At 41.0% G+C, this 16,936-nt stretch overlaps 1 protein-coding gene across 1 annotated transcript in view; it reads left to right on the forward strand.

Moving 5' to 3' along the window:
* The first annotated feature begins 2,092 nt into the window (after positions 1-2,092).
* The window catches only part of Hells (helicase, lymphoid specific), a 34,964-nt gene continuing 20,120 nt past the window's right edge, over positions 2,093-16,936 (forward strand). Inside the window, exons 1-9 of the mRNA XM_075973967.1 lie at positions 2,093-2,219; positions 2,488-2,609; positions 7,486-7,608; positions 9,594-9,650; positions 12,042-12,078; positions 12,168-12,232; positions 13,410-13,448; positions 14,937-15,164; positions 15,929-16,111. Coding sequence (XP_075830082.1) covers positions 2,189-2,219; positions 2,488-2,609; positions 7,486-7,608; positions 9,594-9,650; positions 12,042-12,078; positions 12,168-12,232; positions 13,410-13,448; positions 14,937-15,164; positions 15,929-16,111 — 885 coding nt within the window. The 5' untranslated portion in view covers positions 2,093-2,188. The remainder of the gene's footprint in view (positions 2,220-2,487; positions 2,610-7,485; positions 7,609-9,593; positions 9,651-12,041; positions 12,079-12,167; positions 12,233-13,409; positions 13,449-14,936; positions 15,165-15,928; positions 16,112-16,936) is intronic.

Below are 16,936 nucleotides of genomic sequence, written 5' to 3' on the forward strand. Positions count from 1 at the left end.
AAATTCCAATGTCACAGCTGGGATATCCATCTCCTGTGATATTCCCTCTTACCAACTCTGCTTGTCATTAGCTGTCTTTAAAAAAATGATTTATGAGTGTGTGGGTGGTCTTTATGGATAGCCAAGGAGGCCAGAAGAGGGCATTAGTCCCCTTGAACTAGAGGCAGCCATAGTGCATGCTGGGAAAGCCCCTCAGGTGCTCTGCAGGAGCCGTAGCTGCTCCCAACTGCTGAGCCATTTCTCTAGCTACCACATTAGCCTTTGTGGTACTCAAACACTGCCTGAGCTATTTCTGCCTTGGTGTTTTTGAAAAGTTGTAGTTTCTGTCAAAGTTATTCTTTCCCTGGACTGATTAGGCTTTTTGACATTTTGTGTCATTTTTTTTTTCTCTCCTGACATCCATTTACCCAATCTAAAAGAACCACTCACTCTCCCACTAACCTTTTCTGTCCCCAGTTCTGGAATTTAAGTCACCTATGTGTAAAGATTTAGCAGCTCTAGCTTGTTTCCGTACCGTCTCTGTAGCACTGGAGCATTTACACCAAGGCCCTAGGAAGTGGGTGACGCTGTTTTTCTTAGCCATTGTTCGGATCTGGCCTGCACAACAGCAAAGATGGCTCAGGAAATGAATGTCGCAACACACTTACTAATAGTGCGGGGCCAAGCGTGGATGTCTGTCCTTTGAGAACCAGATGACTCTGCATTGTGCTCCATCTCTTGTTTGTGGGCAAATCAAACTACTCTTCCTGAAGAATTAGGAGGGACGTTATGGTCAAGGCATGGTAGCATATATTGGCACTTGGGAGGCAGAGGCAGATGGGTCTATTGAGTTCAGGGTCAGCATAATCTAGGTAGCAAGTTCCAGGCCAGCTAAGGCTGCACAATGAGACCTTGTCTCAAATACATACATACATAATCTGGCTTGTAAAAAGAGGATTCTGAAGATGGTTATTTTGTATTGTAAAATCGCTTTAATTTTTATATTTTACCTTTTTATTTAGTGTACTTGTTTAGAGGTGTGGGGATAGGCTTATAAATGCCACTTGGCAGGCAGAAGGTGGTGGGGCACACCTTTAATTCCAGCACTTGCAAGGCAGAAGCAGACGGACCTCTGAGTTTGGGGCCAGCCTGGTCTATAGAGTTAGTTTCAGGACAGCTAGGGCTGTTACACAGAGAAATCCTGTCTCAAAAAACAACAACCAAACAAACAAACAAAAAAAAAAGGGATTGCAGAAAAGGAGTTGGAACCTAAGCAAAAAACAGCCATGAGAAAAACACTTCAGAGCCCATTTTTATTAGTGCTCCATTTAGTTTCTGGATATATTTTTTTAAAAAGTTTCATATCCCTCAGGGTGTCTTTGAACTAGCTAGTGACCAAGCTGCCTGGGCCTGCCCTGCGCGAGATGGCAGGAATGCATCACCAAGCCAGTTTATGCGGTGCTGAGGCTAACCCAAGGCTCTGCGTGAACTAGGCAAGCCTTATACCAATTGAGCTACACCTCCAGCCCATTTCAGAATCTTGCTTTTCTGTCAGTTTATCACTCATTGCCTTTATCTTATCCTAAATTAGCCACAATCTCGATTTCTTATCCCTTCTTACAAACCAACCACCCTCAGAGTTATTTGGGAATAAATTTTACAAAAAAAAATGTGAATTTCAACCGTGCAGGGGAACCTGCGAGTTTGGCAGTTTTTGACATCCTAACCTCGACCTGCATTTCAGTTTTCGTACCGAAAGGACCAGAGATTGGGGGTTTTCAATTACGTCAGTGTGTGTGGAAAGGTCTCGCACACCGCGGAACAATTCGGAACCATGACTAAATAAAATTGTCTCTCTGGCCTCCTGCGCTCTGCGGACTCTCCACCATCACGGGAGAAGCTCGAGGCAGGCACCTGCAACATCCACGCTCCATGAGATTCTGGTCCAGGTAAAAGGTTAACACGTCCCTAGAGCGGACACAGAGCCCGCAAAGACCAACTGCTCTAAATCTCGTGAGTTGAGGTCCGAAGTGGGCGGGGAGCCGGAAGTCTCGCGAGATGCCGGAGTTTTCCCGCGAAGGAGAAGCGCGCGGTTTTTCTCGCGCCGGGGCTTGAGGAAGCGCTCTGGGCGTGTTGTGCTGTGAGGAGTTAGCGCGCGGCTGTGGAGGCGCTCGGAGGAGGAGACCGGGTGCCCGGCGGCTATCCAGCCATGCCTGCGGAGCAGCCCGCGAGCAGCAGCGGTGAGTCGGAGGCGCACGTCGGGAGAGGGAGCCAGCGGGGGCCGGGGCTGAGGGGGGAAGGAGGCGAGCGCCTGCGGGACACGGAAGGGTTGCCAGTCTCCCGTGCACCCTCCTTCGGGACCTGGGGCCGGGCAGATGGGCACCGTCACCCAGACGCTTCGGTGTTGCTTGCAATGCACCGGGGAAGGGAGTAGGGTCGTGACCTTCGGAGTTGAGAAGTCGTAACTTCGACCACGTTCTCAAAGCCCCCCATCCCTCGTCCCCTTAGGGTCCGTAGCCCCAGAAATGGCTGAGCCGACGGAACCTGCACTGATTACCCCAGCCATGCTGGAGGAGGAGGAGCAGCTCGAGGCTGCGGGACTTGAAAGGGAGCGGAAGATGTTGGAAGAGGTAATGCCCCGTGACCCGGGGTTCTCCCCCGGGCGTTCCTTCAGCGCTGGCTTGGTCTTTCCGTGGACAGGGCTGCCTGGTCCCTTATCTTTTTCGTACGTGTGAAGATGGAAATCTTGGCTTGCGCTTTGAGTGATAGGTTTCTGAGATGTGGTTTTGGTGCGGGCGCAGGCGTGGGGGGAGTGGTCGGAACGTGTCTTGAGTGAACGTTTCAGATTGCCTTGACCATTAAGATTGAATTCATTCAGTGTCACTGGTGAATGCTGTCCTTTGCCATCTTTATTTGCTTTTTAAATATGTCCCTTCGCTCTATGCTTGATGGCCAAAATTAATCTTTAACACCTAGAGTCATAATGTAGTAGACAGAGACAGAGATGGAGTAGATGTTGGCATCAATCAAAGGCTGGGCTGAAATCCAGGTCTACTGATTTCCTCCTCTTTTTTTTCTTTTTCCCTGTTTTGTTTGTTTTGGGGACAGGTTTCTAGGCTGGCCACCAAACCTCAGGATCCCCCTGCCTAGCTTCCCAGAACTGGAATTACTCGAGTGTGCTACCAAGCCTCGGTCCTAATGATTTCTTTGCAGTTAATTACTTAACTTAGGTTTGCTACCTAAATGATCAACTTGTTTTAGTTTTCTACAGATAAAGTTCTTTAGCTAAAATTGAGATGTGTATATTCAAGACAAGTTAGAGTATTTGTAATTTCTGTAAATAGAATTTTTTTTTTTTTTTTGGTTTTTCGAGACACGGTTTCTCTGTAGCTTTGTTGCCTGTCCCGGAACTAGCTCTTGTAGACCAGGCTGGCCTTGAACTCACAGGGATCCGCCTGCCTCTGTCTCCTGAGTGCTGGGATTAAAGGCACGTGCCACCACCGCCCGGCAGCTTTGAACATTTTGAAGGTTTAGTTTTGTTTAGTATGTTTACTATGAAGTCCTACCCTGCTGCTTAATTTGAGAGAGCAAGAAAAAGAGAGATACAACCCCGGGGAATTCTTAAATCCTTAGTTCTTTCCTTGCCTTTATTTCAGCCTTTCAGTAAAATATGACTTCTCTTTGGGGCTTTTGATTTTGCTTTTGTAGCCCAGGCTGGACTGGAACTCACAATGCTTTTGTCTGAGCCTCCCGAGTATTGGAATTATAGGCCTGTGCCACCTTGTCTTGCTCATAATCTTTTTTTAAAAACATCTTTATTATTTTGAAACATTCATGTGTGGGTGGGTGGAAGGGTATGGTTTGCCTGCAGATGTCTTGGAGCTAGGGTTAGCAGGTTGTGAGCCACCTGACATGACATGGGTGCCGGATCCGAACTTGGAACCTCTCTGCAAGCGTACTTGCAATTTCACTTGCTGAGCCATCTCCAGCCCGTATTCATTTTACAAATGAACAAACTGAGCCATTTGATAAATAAACAGCCGTTGAAGTCAAATTTGAACTCATATCCTGAGTTCCCTTGTTTATCACCTGTGCCCTTTCTTGAAAGGACATATACCTTAAATGGAAAACTACTGAATTTGGAAAATAATCCATCCTGAAACAAGTGATGTGTCACATGGTTCATATTAATTATTTTATATGCGTGTGTGTGGCACATGGAGGATGGATGGAAGTTGATGTCAGGTGTCTTTCAGTCTTCATTTAAATAAAAATAATTGATGTGCATGGCACATGTGTGGTAGTCAGGATAGCCTTATATAAGAGTCAGGTCTCTTTCCATCCATCTCTATGTGGGTTCCAGGGATTGAACACAGGTTGTCAGGCTTGAATGGTAAGGGCCTTTAGAACCCTGGACCACTGATCCATCGCCCTGCATGCTGCTTGTTTTTGAGACAGAATCTCAATGAACATCATTTCACCTATTCAGCTAGATTGGGCAGGGAGCCCCAGGGATCCCTGTGTCTACATCTTTTACAGTGCTGGGAATGCTAACATCTCTATGCTCACTTTCATGGGGTTCTGAGAGTCCTAACTGAGGTCCTCATAGTTTTATGGTAAGCACTTGGTCAACTAAGCCAACTCCCTACCCCCCTGCCAGTCAGCATTCTTAACTCCCTCTGGGTAGAGCTTGGAACATACCATATATTTCTAGTTAGCCTCAAACTCGAGTCTCTAGCATTGTTAAACCTTAATGAAGATTTTTTTTTAAATTATTTAACTTTATTTCATGTGCATTCAGATTCTCTGAAAAACTGGGCAGTTGTGAAAAACCCATGTGGGTTCTGGGAATTGAACCCTGGTCCTCTGGAAGAGCAGCCAGTGCTCTTAACCACTGAGTTGTCTGTCTGGCCCCATTAATGAAGATTTATTAAGAGTAGGATCACACTAGGCTGTATGCCTGTAATCCCAGCACTTGGAATGTGGAGGTGAGGCATGAGGATCAGATGTTCAAGGTCATCCCCTACAGGGTCATCCTCAGCTATGTAGCTACAGAGGGAGTTGGGGGGGCGGTTTTATTATGAGATCCTGTCTTAAAATGTTGGGGGGCTGAAGAGATGGCTCAGTTGTTAAGAGCACTGACTGCTTTTCCAGAGGACCCAGGTTCAATTCCCAGCACCCACATGGCAGCTCACAACTGTCTGAAGATCCAGTTCCAGGGGATCTGACAACTTCACACCAGTGCACATAAGATAAAGTTAAATAAACCATAAAAAATGTTTTAAAAAAATGTCAGGTGTAGTACACCTAAAAATTAACCACAACACTTGGGAGAGCAAGGCAGGAGAATTGGTGCAAGTTTGAGACTATCCTAGGCTACAAAACAAGACTGTTTATCAAAAAAACGGGGGCTAGAGACATCCTCAGCTCTTAAGAGCGCTATTTACACTTTCAGATAGATGATCCAGGATTGGTTCACAGTACTCACATGATGACTTATAACCATTTATAACTCCAGTTCTAGGTGCTCCAACATCCTCTTCAGAATAACAGCACAGGTACCAGGCACATGTGTTGTACACACACATATATATATACACATACATACATACATACACACATACATACGAGCACACACACTCCAAAAAATAAATCTTAAAAAAGTCATCATGCTGGACATGGTGGTGCGTGCATGTCTTTATTCTCAGGACTGAGGATGCAGAAACAGGTGTGAGTTAGAGTACAGCCTGGTTTAACATTAAGTTTTAGATCAGCCAGGGTGACAGTAAGACAGTCTCAAGGTTTTATGTTCAATGTTTTACTCATTGAGTCCTCAACTATTTTATAAAGTAGATAGTTGTTTCTAATTAGATTTCTAAAATTATAAAGCTTGGGAGTGGGCCATTACTCTTGTAAAGGTTCTGAGTTTGTGTCCAGAACCTATGTTGGGTGGCTTACAATTGCCTAGAATTCCAGCTCCTGGGGATGTGACGTATCTGGCATCCATGCATACCTCCAGTCTTTTCAAAGACACACACTTGATTCCCAACACTCACATGGTGACTCACAATCTGCTGTAACTACAGTTCCAGGGGATCCAGTGCCCTTCTCTACACCAGACATACAAGTGTCACCAAAATGATACATGTAGATAAAAACATCTCATACATACTCAATACATAAAAGTAATACAAAAAGTAGGGGTTTGTAATTCAAAAGTGTATGTGACTTGAAAGCAATGATCTAGCTGTGTAATCCCAGTACCTGGGAGGTGGAGGCAAGAGAATCTATTTAAGGTCATCTGTTAGCATAGTAGATTTGAGGTCAGCCTGGGCTGTTAAAATGAAAGAAAAGTATACAGGCAAACCTCTGGGGAACTCAATGCTGTCAAGAGATAATGAGACGTAAAAGCATGTTGAATTTTTTTTTTTTTTGTTTTTTTTTTGTTTTTCGAGATAGGGTTTCTCTGTAGCTTTGGTTCCTGTCCTGGAACTCCCTTTGTAGACCAGGCTGGCCTCAAACTCACAGAGATCCGCCTGCCTCTGCCTCCCCAGTGCTGGGATTAAAGGTGTGCACCACCACCGCCCGGCTAAGCAAGTTGAATTTTGAAGAGAGGTTTGGACTGGTGAGATGGCTCAGCTGGTAAAGTGTTTGGTGAACAAGTCCGGCAACCTGAGCTCTAACCCAGAGCCCATGTATGTAAAGGTAGAAAGAAAGAATTGACTTTACAAAGTTGTCTTCTGATCTTCAAAAATGGGTGTCCAGGCCTGCAATGCCCACACATCTTGCATGCACACAGACAAATAAGAAAAGAAAGAAGTTTATTTTGTTGTTACTATTCTGATCCAAGTTTGAGGGACTGAGTTTGGTGATGACCTTGTAGACTCAATCAAGTGGTAGAGGGCATCATATGTAGCACAGGGTTGGTTTTTTTTTTTTTGTTATTTTTTTTAATTTTCTGATTTTTTTTTTTTTTTTTTTTTTTTGGAGACAGGATCTCATGTAACTTAGACTGGCTTGGACCTCCCTGTGTAAGAGTCACTATCCTTGAACTCTTGTTTCTCTTGTTTTCCTTTATTTACCTCCTGAGTACTGGGATTATGGGCATTTGCCACTATGCCTGGGTATGGGTACCGGCAGTTTAGTTATAAAAAGATGCGCTAGACCCTGGCCAGTGAAGTTTTGTTTGTTTTAATTAGCATAAAGAGATGCGGGTTTCATAAGGTATTTTCATATGTGTCATTGTATTTGTTAATTCCTCCCCTTCTGTCTTCCTCTATTCTCCCTCACCCTCCTATTAGTGACTTGAGTTCTTCTGGGTTTTGTTTATTGTTTTTATTCTAATTCTGTTCTATTTTTATTTTCATTGCTTTGTTTCATTTTGTTTTGAGACAGAGTCTTGTATAGTCAGGCCACTGCCTAACTTAATATGTAGAAGAATGGCCTTGAGTGATCCATGTGTCTCTTTAGAAAATTTAGTATCATAGATTATTTTTCTTTGGATAGGCTCGAATGTCTTGGGATAGAGAGTCCACTGAAATTCGGTACCGCAGACTTCAGCATTTGCTTGAAAAAAGCAATATCTACTCAAAATTTTTGTTGACTAAAATGGAACAACAGCAGTTGGAGGTATGTATATATGATTAACTATAAATGATAGGTTAGAAACATTTGAAAATAGCTTTTTGAGATATAAATTAGGTATAGTAAAATGTAGAGATTTCAAGTTTATGGTTTAGCTTTTAAAATTAATTTTATTTTATGTGAATGGTGGCTTATGTATCTTGGATGTCTGCACCATGTGCATCCCTGGTGCCCAAGAAGAGCAGAAGAAAGAAGACATTGGCTTTCCTGGGTGGAGTTTCAGATGCTTGTGGGCTGCTACCATTTGGATGCTGGGAATTGAACCTGGGTCCTGGAAGAGCAGCCAGTGGTCTTCATGGCTGAGCCATCTCTCTAGACCTTATTTGATGAGTTTTGATCAATGAATGTATAGACCTGTGTTATCACCAGCACAAATGAAATAATGTATATTTCCATTCCAAAATTTTTTCTTATGCCATCATCAAACCTTATGATGAATCTGTCACTGTTGATCAGTAGTGCTTTCCCAGAATGTTATATCAATGGAACCACTATATTTTAGTATAATAAATATTTGGTTTGATCACTGTTTCCTATCATAATTTTTAGAGTCCCTGGGATCTTCAGAGTGGTATTTTAAGATTTATTATGTATACAGCGTTCTGCCTGCATGCCAGAAGAGGGCACCAGATTTCAGAGGTTGTGAGCCACCGTGTAGTTGCTGGGAATTGAACTCAGAACATCTGAAAGAGCAGCCAGTGCTCTGAATCATCCTTTCGAGTGGTATCTTTTTGTATGCTGGTGTGTTAACTAGAATTAGGGCTTGGTCACTCAACAAGCTGGAAGCAGGACTAGAAGTGTAGACATAACTCAGCTTCAAACAAGGTTAAGTTAGTTGATGACTGTGATCAGTGCGTTAATCCTTCATGTCTACATAATGAAACTCCAAAGTGACTTGAGAGCTTCCTTTATGGAACAGTTGGAGGACCCTAGAGAATGGTGTTCTGGAGAGAGCACTGAAGCTCTCTTTGTTTTTGCTGTGCTGTTCTGGTTGTTCATCAGTATTTTTTGTAATAGACTACACATTTAAGTAAATGTTTCCCTGAGTTCTGTGAGCTGCTCTAGCAAGAGGAAGTTGTGGGAACCTCATTTTATGGTCAGAAACAAAGGTTGAACAACTTAAACATTCCATTTGGCAGCAGGGTTGAGGCGGACAGTATGGGGACCTAAGCACTCAGTCTGTAAGATCTGGTTCTCTGGGACAAAGGTATGTTGCATCAGAACTAAACTGAGTCGAATTGTGATGACATTCAGCAGCGGCATATTAATTAATTGCTTTATACAAACAAAAAGTGTAAGTTTTACTGATTAAGGTAGACGTTCAACAGGCAGTTGTTGCATAAAAGAGGAAACGCAGTCTTCCGTTTTTCAGATTTCTTATATAATGTTTTGATCATTTAAATATTTTATTCCTGAGAAGTATCACATTTTAAAAATGACATTATTTATCCTTAGGTTACATGGAAGTATAACTGAACACTGAATTACCTATTGTTGGTTTGTTTATTCTTTTTTTTTTTTTTTTTTTTTTGGTTTTTCAAGACAGGGTTTCTCTGTGGCTTTGGAGCCTGTCCTGGAACTAGCTCTTGTAGACCAGGCTGGTCTCGAACTCACAGAGATCCGCCTGCCTCTGCCTCCCGAGTGCTGGGATTAAAGGCGTGCGCCACCACCGCCCGGCTGGTTTGTTTATTCTTTGGAGACGTATCTCACTGTTTTGCAGACTGGCTAAGCAGTCAGAAGGTTCATCGCCTTGGTTTTCTCTTCAGTTCACTGTCCTTTTGAAAATTATTGTCAAATATATTGTGTCTGCTTTTAGTTTAGTGTGGCAGAAGAGGGTAAATCTGTTTCCTGAAATCTTAGAAAGCCTAGAAGTACAAGTTCTTTTTAAAATTATTAGTCTTTTTTATTATGAATACATGATGATGTAATTGTTATATTTTATGTCACATTTCTTAAAAAATATCTTACAGGAACAGAAGAAGAAAGAGAAGTTGGAGAAAAAAAAGCGATCATTAAAAGTTGTAGAGGTAATAATGACAAGCCAGGATTTTCTCCTCTCGTGCTGAGGGTTGAACCCAGGGTGTTGATTATGTGAAGAGAATGATCTACCACTGAAGGATACAATCCTTTAGAATGTTTATGCTATCTTAAGTTTTGAGAAAATTACTTGTGCTTATTCATTATCTACTGAATTTCAAATTCTATTTTTTATTCTATTATTTTTTTTAAAAAAAGATTTTATTTTTACTTTATGTGTATGTGTTTTGCCTATGTGTGTGTAAGTACATCGTGTGTCTGGAGTGCCCCTGGCAACCCGATGTGGATGTCAGATCTTTTGGAACTGGAATTGTTCAGCTTGTTCATTTGTTTGCTTTAACTTTCAGCTCTTTAAAACTTTTTTCTTGGTCTGGAGAGAGGGTTCAGTGGTTAAGAGTACTGACTGCTCTCCCAGAGCTCCTGGGTTTAAGTCCCAGCACCCACATGGCAACTTACAGCACCTGTAACTCCAAGATTTGACAGCCTCACACAGGCATACATGCAGGCAAAACGCCAATGCACATAGAATAAAAATAAATTAAATTTCTTAATGGGTAGTAAAAATATGTTTTAGAGGTTTACTCTATTTTATGAATCTGAGTGAATTCTTGCATGTATGTATATATGTCTGTGTACCACATGTGTGCCTGGTGCTTGGAGAGGCCAGAAGAGGTCATTGGATTCCCAGGAACTATTGTTATAGATGTTTGTGAGCATCTGCGTGACTTTGGGAAGTGAACCTAAATCCTGGGTAGGAGCCAGTACTTAGCAGTCGTTCTGGCCCTCTCTTCAAGTCTTTTTTTTTTTTTTCTCTTGGTTTTTTGTTTTTTGAGACAGGGTTTCTGTGTGTCGCTTTGGAGCCTGTCCTGGAACTCACTTTGATCTCAAACTCAAAGATCTGCCTGCCTCTGCCTCCTGGGTGCTGGGATTAAAGGTGCACACCATCACTACCTGGCTCTTCAAATCTTTTAAAAGATTTTATTATTTCTTTTTAAGTATCTTTTCATTATTATGTGTATTTGATGTGTCTGAATGTTTATGGATGTTCACATGTGTGAAGTCCCAAGGTTGTCTGTTTGGAGGTTTCCTTGGTCATCTCATGTTCATTGAAGCAGGGTCTCAGTTGAGCCTATAATTCACCAGTATGGCTAATCTAGCTAGCCTGCTTTTTCCAGGGATCCTCTGTCTTTCTCCTTCCTTATGAGCACTGGAATTAAATGGGGGCGCATGCCCACCCAGAATTTATATGAATTTTCAAATCCAAACTCCAGTTTCTTTTGAGCTATCTCCCTAACTCTTTTTTACTTAATTATTGATAGTATTTTGGTTGTATTCATCCCATTATTCTCTCCACTCACTTCCATTGACTCCCCTCTTCCTAATATGTCCTTGTTCTATGATTATGTCGTATTATGTGTATCAATGTCTGTGTTTTCTGTGTAATCACCCGCCATGCTTGTGTGGTCCATGGAGTCTTAGAAGAGGCATTAGCTCCCCTAAGGCAGTTATGACATGATTAATGTGGGTGCTGGGAACCAAAGTGGTCCTCTGTAAGAACAGGAGATTCTATTAACCACTGAGTCATCTTTATAGCCCTTAGTACGTTTTTAATGTGTGATGCCATGCCTGGTACACACAGGCAAAAAAGATGAAATTATAAGGCCGGTCATCTGGTCTATATAGCAAATTTGAGGCCAGTTAAATCTACATAGTAAGAATTTCTCAAAAGAAAAATAAAAGAAAGTATTAACTAAATGTCCTTAATATAAATAATATTCTAAGGTTTTAAGAGATGACTCAGCAGTTATTAGGGCACTGGTTGTTCTTCCAGAGGACCTGAGTTTCATTCATAGCACCCATATGGTGGTTCTTAACTGTCTCAAATTCCAGGGGATCTGTTGATCTCTTCTGTGCTTGGGCACCATCTCGGGGTCCTGCCAACGTTAATTGTCTCTACATAAGGGAGGAGTAAGGATTAAGAAAGAAATAGACAGACAAGAGATAACAGAATCAGGAGGGCATCAGTGAATGCTGTGATCCACCCTAAGTTTATCAAAGTTCTTATATACTCAAATCTAAAGGGGGTGGGCACAAGACGTCTCTACCATAATACAAAGAACAAACAAATGTCGTTTCTTCATGTCTCAAAACATTAAGTAACCACACCCTAGATCAAAATATTCTTTTGTCTAGGCAAAATATTCTGTAGTCACACTTTATCTCAAGCATCTAGTCATATATCCTTGAAGAAGCAAGAATAAGTCTGAACACCGTTATGGGCTTCCACAGAATCAGGCATACACATGGTGCACAGACATACATGTGGGCGAAACACAAAATTAATAACAAAAATACTAACCTTCTAAATCTTTATTTTATAGGGTAAAAATTTAGTTGATGCAAGCGAAGAGAACTCAGGTAAATTAACTTTGTTCCTGCTTGAAGAATGTATGTTTGCCCTTCTGTTTTTACTTGCTATAAAAAAATTACATGGTTTTGTTTTATAGTCATGAGAAAAAAAAGAGGAAGAGAAGAAGAATCGTACAACATTGCAGAGGTCATGTCAAAAGAGGTAATACTCTAAGGAGGTTACTTAATATTGGATGTTGACTAAAACCTACTGTAGGTTTTTCTTTAAAAATGTATTTACTTAACTGGACTTGGTGACAATTGCCTTTAATTCGAGCAACTGGGAGGCAGTGACAGCCAGGCAGTCCAGCCTGGTCTGCATAGTTCCTAGGCCAGACAGGGCTATGTAGTGAGATCCTGTTTTAAGAAAACAAAGCTACTTAATTTAAAAAAAAAATTATTTTTATGGCTGTTTTGCCTGTGTATGTAATGTGTAGTGTCCTAAGAGTCAGAACAGAATATCAGATCCCCAGGAACCAGAATTACAGAAAGATTGTGAGTTACCATGTGGATGATAGGAATTGAACTTCCATGCTCTTAACCACTGAGTCATCTATCTAGCCCTAATTTTAATTTTTTTGAGACAGAGTCTTAGTATATGGCTCAGGCTGACCTCTAACTTGGATTCTGCTGTCCCAGCCTCCTGAGTTCTGGGGTTACAGTATTATACAGTTATATCAGCCTTTATCATATATTTATTAGCTTAAGTGGATTTTTATAAATTAATATCAGAATTTTTTTGATAGAGAAAATAGAGCAAAGCATTCTGGTTTATAGCAATAATGTGTGGAGGCAGTGAGGGGACTATTTTGGATGAACTAGCTCTTGTAAACCAGGCTGGCCTCAAACTCACAGAGATTTGTTTGCCTCTGCCTCCCGAGTGCTGGGATTAAAGGCGTGTGCCACCACTGCCTGGCAAGAATCTTAATGTTAATCATTTTTTATTTTGAGACAGGGTCTCACTGTTTAGCCTTAACTAGCTTAGAATTTGCTATGTAGATGAAGCTGACCTTGAACTTGCAGAGATCTACTTGTCTCTGCCTCTACAATTCTGAGATTAAAGGCATTACCACTACCAGTTTATGCTTCTTTAAAGTATTTCATCCCATGTTCTTTTCTTGGATCTCTTTCTCCCTCCCCTTTTCCCCCAAAATATTAGGGACTAAACATAGGTCCTGAGTGTATTCATCAGCCATGCATCTCTGCATTCACTACTGTTCACTATAAAGAGATGCTTCTTTGATTAACGATGAGAGTAGTATTAGTTTGCCTGGACCATATTGCTGGGGTCATGGAAGTGATAATCTTACACATTATTTTTATTTTTTCCAACCTTTTAGGAAATTTTGTCAGTGGCTAAAAAGCATAAGGACAATGAGGTAAGATTTATACATTTTATTACTGTGTGTGTTCTGTGCATGATGTGTATGTGTCGTGGCACTTGTGGAGCACAGAAGACAACATAGGCTTGATCGTAGGCGCCTTTTCTTCTGTGACATCTGACTGGCCCCTTTGGCATTAGTTTTGATCTACATTCATTTAGTTAGGGGATGTGGTTTCTCTTTATTTGTGGGTCTCAGGGATTGAACAAGTCAGATCTTCCATTGTAAGGATTGATAGTAAATGTTGAGCCATCTTACTTCTTAACTTTCTCTCTCTCTCTCTCTCTCTCTCTCTCTCTCTCTCTCTCTCTCTCTCTCTCTCTCTCTCCCTCCCTCCCTCCCTCCCTCCCTTCCTCTCCCTCCCTCCCTCCCTCCCTCCCTCCCTCCCTCCCTCCCTCCCTCCCTCCCTACATTTTTTGAGGGAGAGTGTCTCTATAACAGCCCTGGCTGTCCTGGAACTCCCTCTGTAGACCAGGCTCCCCTCAAACTCAGATCTGCTTGCTTCTGGAGTACTGGATTAAAGATGCGCACTGCCACCACCCCACTCCTTACCATTTTAAAACAGGAGTTAATGGTATCTTGAGCCTGATATTACTAGTAATTTCAGGTGAACCAGGAGGATTATGAGTTTTAGACCAGTCGGGCATTCATAGTAAGTTCAAAGCCATCCTGTGATACATAGGAGGCTGTTCCCAAACAAAGAAAAAGGGCATTTTTTTAAACCATCATTAAGTTGTTATTGAGTTTCACAAGTAGAAATATACTGACATTCCTTTTTAAAAGATTGCTTTTTTTTTTTCTTCTTATTGTTTTCTTTAGTTTTTAGAATCAGTTTTTCTGTGTAGCACTAACTGTCCTGGACCTCACTCTTTTTAGCCAGGCTGAGTTTGGACTCAGATCCACCTGCCTCTGCCTCCCTAGTGCTAGGATTAAAGGCATGTGCTATCCCTGCCCAACCTAAAGATTATTTTTATTTATGTGTCTATGTATGTATACATGTGAATTTGAATGCCCGAAGAGGCCATAAAAAGGAATTTTCTAGAGCTAGAGTGGAGGAGGGTACTGGGAAATGAGCTTAGTTAGTCTTCTGCAAGTTCAGAAGACTATGAGGTATTTCCAGCCCTGTTTTTTTTTTTTTTTATGCCTTCACATTTTTTTAAATGACTTTACATTTATATGGGAATGGAAATGTCTTGATTTTTTTTACTGTGTGTACAGGTTTTATTCTCCGTATCTAGTAGCTACAGTATTATAGATTTCATTACATTTTCTTTTTTGAAAAATATTTCATGCATGTTGTGTGTGTGTGTGCCTCCGTATCTCTGTGTACATGGGAAGTCAGTGCTATCAGTAGTTTCTCATGCTTGTTTTGAACTCTGGACTCCAGGCTTGCATAGTAAGTGATTTTTACCCACTGAGATCTATGCCACCAGCTTGTTAGCAGCGTTTAATATCAAACTTTTAATTAAATATTTCTCATTACAGGATGAAAGCTCTTCCACTGCTAGTCTCTGTGTAGAAGATCTTCAGAAAAATAAGGATTCAAATAGTATAATTAAAGATAGATTGTCTCAAACGGTTAGGGAGAATTCGAAATCCTTTTTTGACCCAGTTCGGAAATGTAATGGACAGCCTGTACCTTTTCAACAACCAAAACACTTCACAGGAGGAGTGATGAGGTGGTACCAAGTAGAAGGCATGGAATGGCTCAGGGTAATGAATTGTTTCCTTTTTAAAAACAATTCTATTATTATTGTGTCTATGTGGGGGTTGGGGTGCGCACCACAACACATGTTGATATCACAAAATGATTTTGTGGAGTCAGTGCTCTTCCATCTTTAGGTGGAGTTTCACAGTTGAGCTTAGGTCAGCAGACTTGCACAGCAAGCACTATTTGCTAAATTATTTTGCCTTTCAGATTTTATTTATCATTGATAATGTGTGTGTGTTTTCATGTTTTGGCTCATGTCTCTGTGCTGGGATTAAAGGCGTGTGCCTCTACTGCCTGGCTTTTCTCTAATAATTTAGTAGATTATATACCACTACTCAAGTTGCTCTGTTAGTATAAAGGAAATATTTGTGTGTATTTTTTAAAAATTTATTGTATACACAATGTGGGAGTATGCATGTGTACCTTGTACTTGTCTATTGAACAGTGCAGAATCCTGAAGATTGCATTGGGTTCCTTGTGGCTGGAGTTACAGGTGGTAGGATCTGAACTCTGATCCTGTGGAAGAGAAGCAAATGGTCTTAATTGCTTAGTCATTTCTCCAGTCCTTTCTATGCATTTTCTGAGTGTTTTAACAGGAAAATGAACTTGTCAGATCTTCAACACTTTATGGCTTTGATAAAGGACTTCTGTTATAATTTATTTTATTATTTTGGCCTCATAGTTTTGATTGTGTTTTTAAACAGAATCCTTTGTTGATTTAGTAAATGTTTGTTCATATTTACATATAGTGTATTCTTTTGTCCAGATGCTTTGGGAAAATGGAATTAATGGCATTTTAGCAGATGAAATGGGTTTGGGAAAGACTGTTCAGTGCATTGCTACAATTGCATTGATGATTCAGAGGGGAGTACCTGGACCTTTTCTTGTTTGTGGCCCTTTGTCTACGCTTCCAAACTGGATGGCTGAATTCAAAAGATTTACCCCAGAAGTAAGATATATTTTCTTACATTAATATTATTGCATATATTTTTTCTGTTTTGTTGCTTGAATTATAGATCACCCATAGTAACTTAATAGATTCTCATAAATATTGAATCTAATTTGACTTATTCAATTTGAACAGCCCTTTTTTTTTTTTGGTTTGTTTTGCTTAAAATGTCCTGGGATTATATTTGGGATTTCACAGATTTATTCATCTGAGACAGATCTACATAAAAGAATATTCTTTGTTTATTTTTCGGCTTGATTTGTTGAGACATGGTTTCAACTTTGTAGCCCAGCTGTTCTCAGAGGTTTAGCTCAATGATTTACTGCAGTCTTGCTTCCTCAGCCTCTTGACTGCTCAGCATATCATGTTTATTCTTTTTATTTGTTATTTTTTTTCTTTTTCTTTATGGTTTTTCAAGACAGGGTTTCCCTGTGTAACAGCCCTAGCTGTGCTGTCCTGGAACTAGCTCTGTAAACCAGGCTGGCATCAAACTCACAGAGATCCACCTGCCTCTGCCTCCTGAGCGCTGGGAATAAAGGTGTGCCCTACTATTCCTTTTATTTTTAAAATTATTTTCAAATGTATACCACATGCATGTCTTGTGCCAGTATAGGGCACCAAATCCCCTGGAACTGGAATTAAAGACTTGTGTGCCATAATGTGGGAATTGGGGATGGAAGCCATGTCCTGGAAGAGCAGCAAGTACTGTAACTGCTAAATTGTTTCTCCAGTTTCCTTATGTTTATTCTTCCAGGCATTTTTTTAAACCCAAATGCATGTTATCTCCCCACTCCCTCCAATGATACTCATTTTTGTATGTATCAG

Source organism: Microtus pennsylvanicus, chromosome 5 (assembly GCF_037038515.1).
Source record: "Microtus pennsylvanicus isolate mMicPen1 chromosome 5, mMicPen1.hap1, whole genome shotgun sequence".
Lineage (NCBI taxonomy): Eukaryota > Metazoa > Chordata > Mammalia > Rodentia > Cricetidae > Microtus > Microtus pennsylvanicus.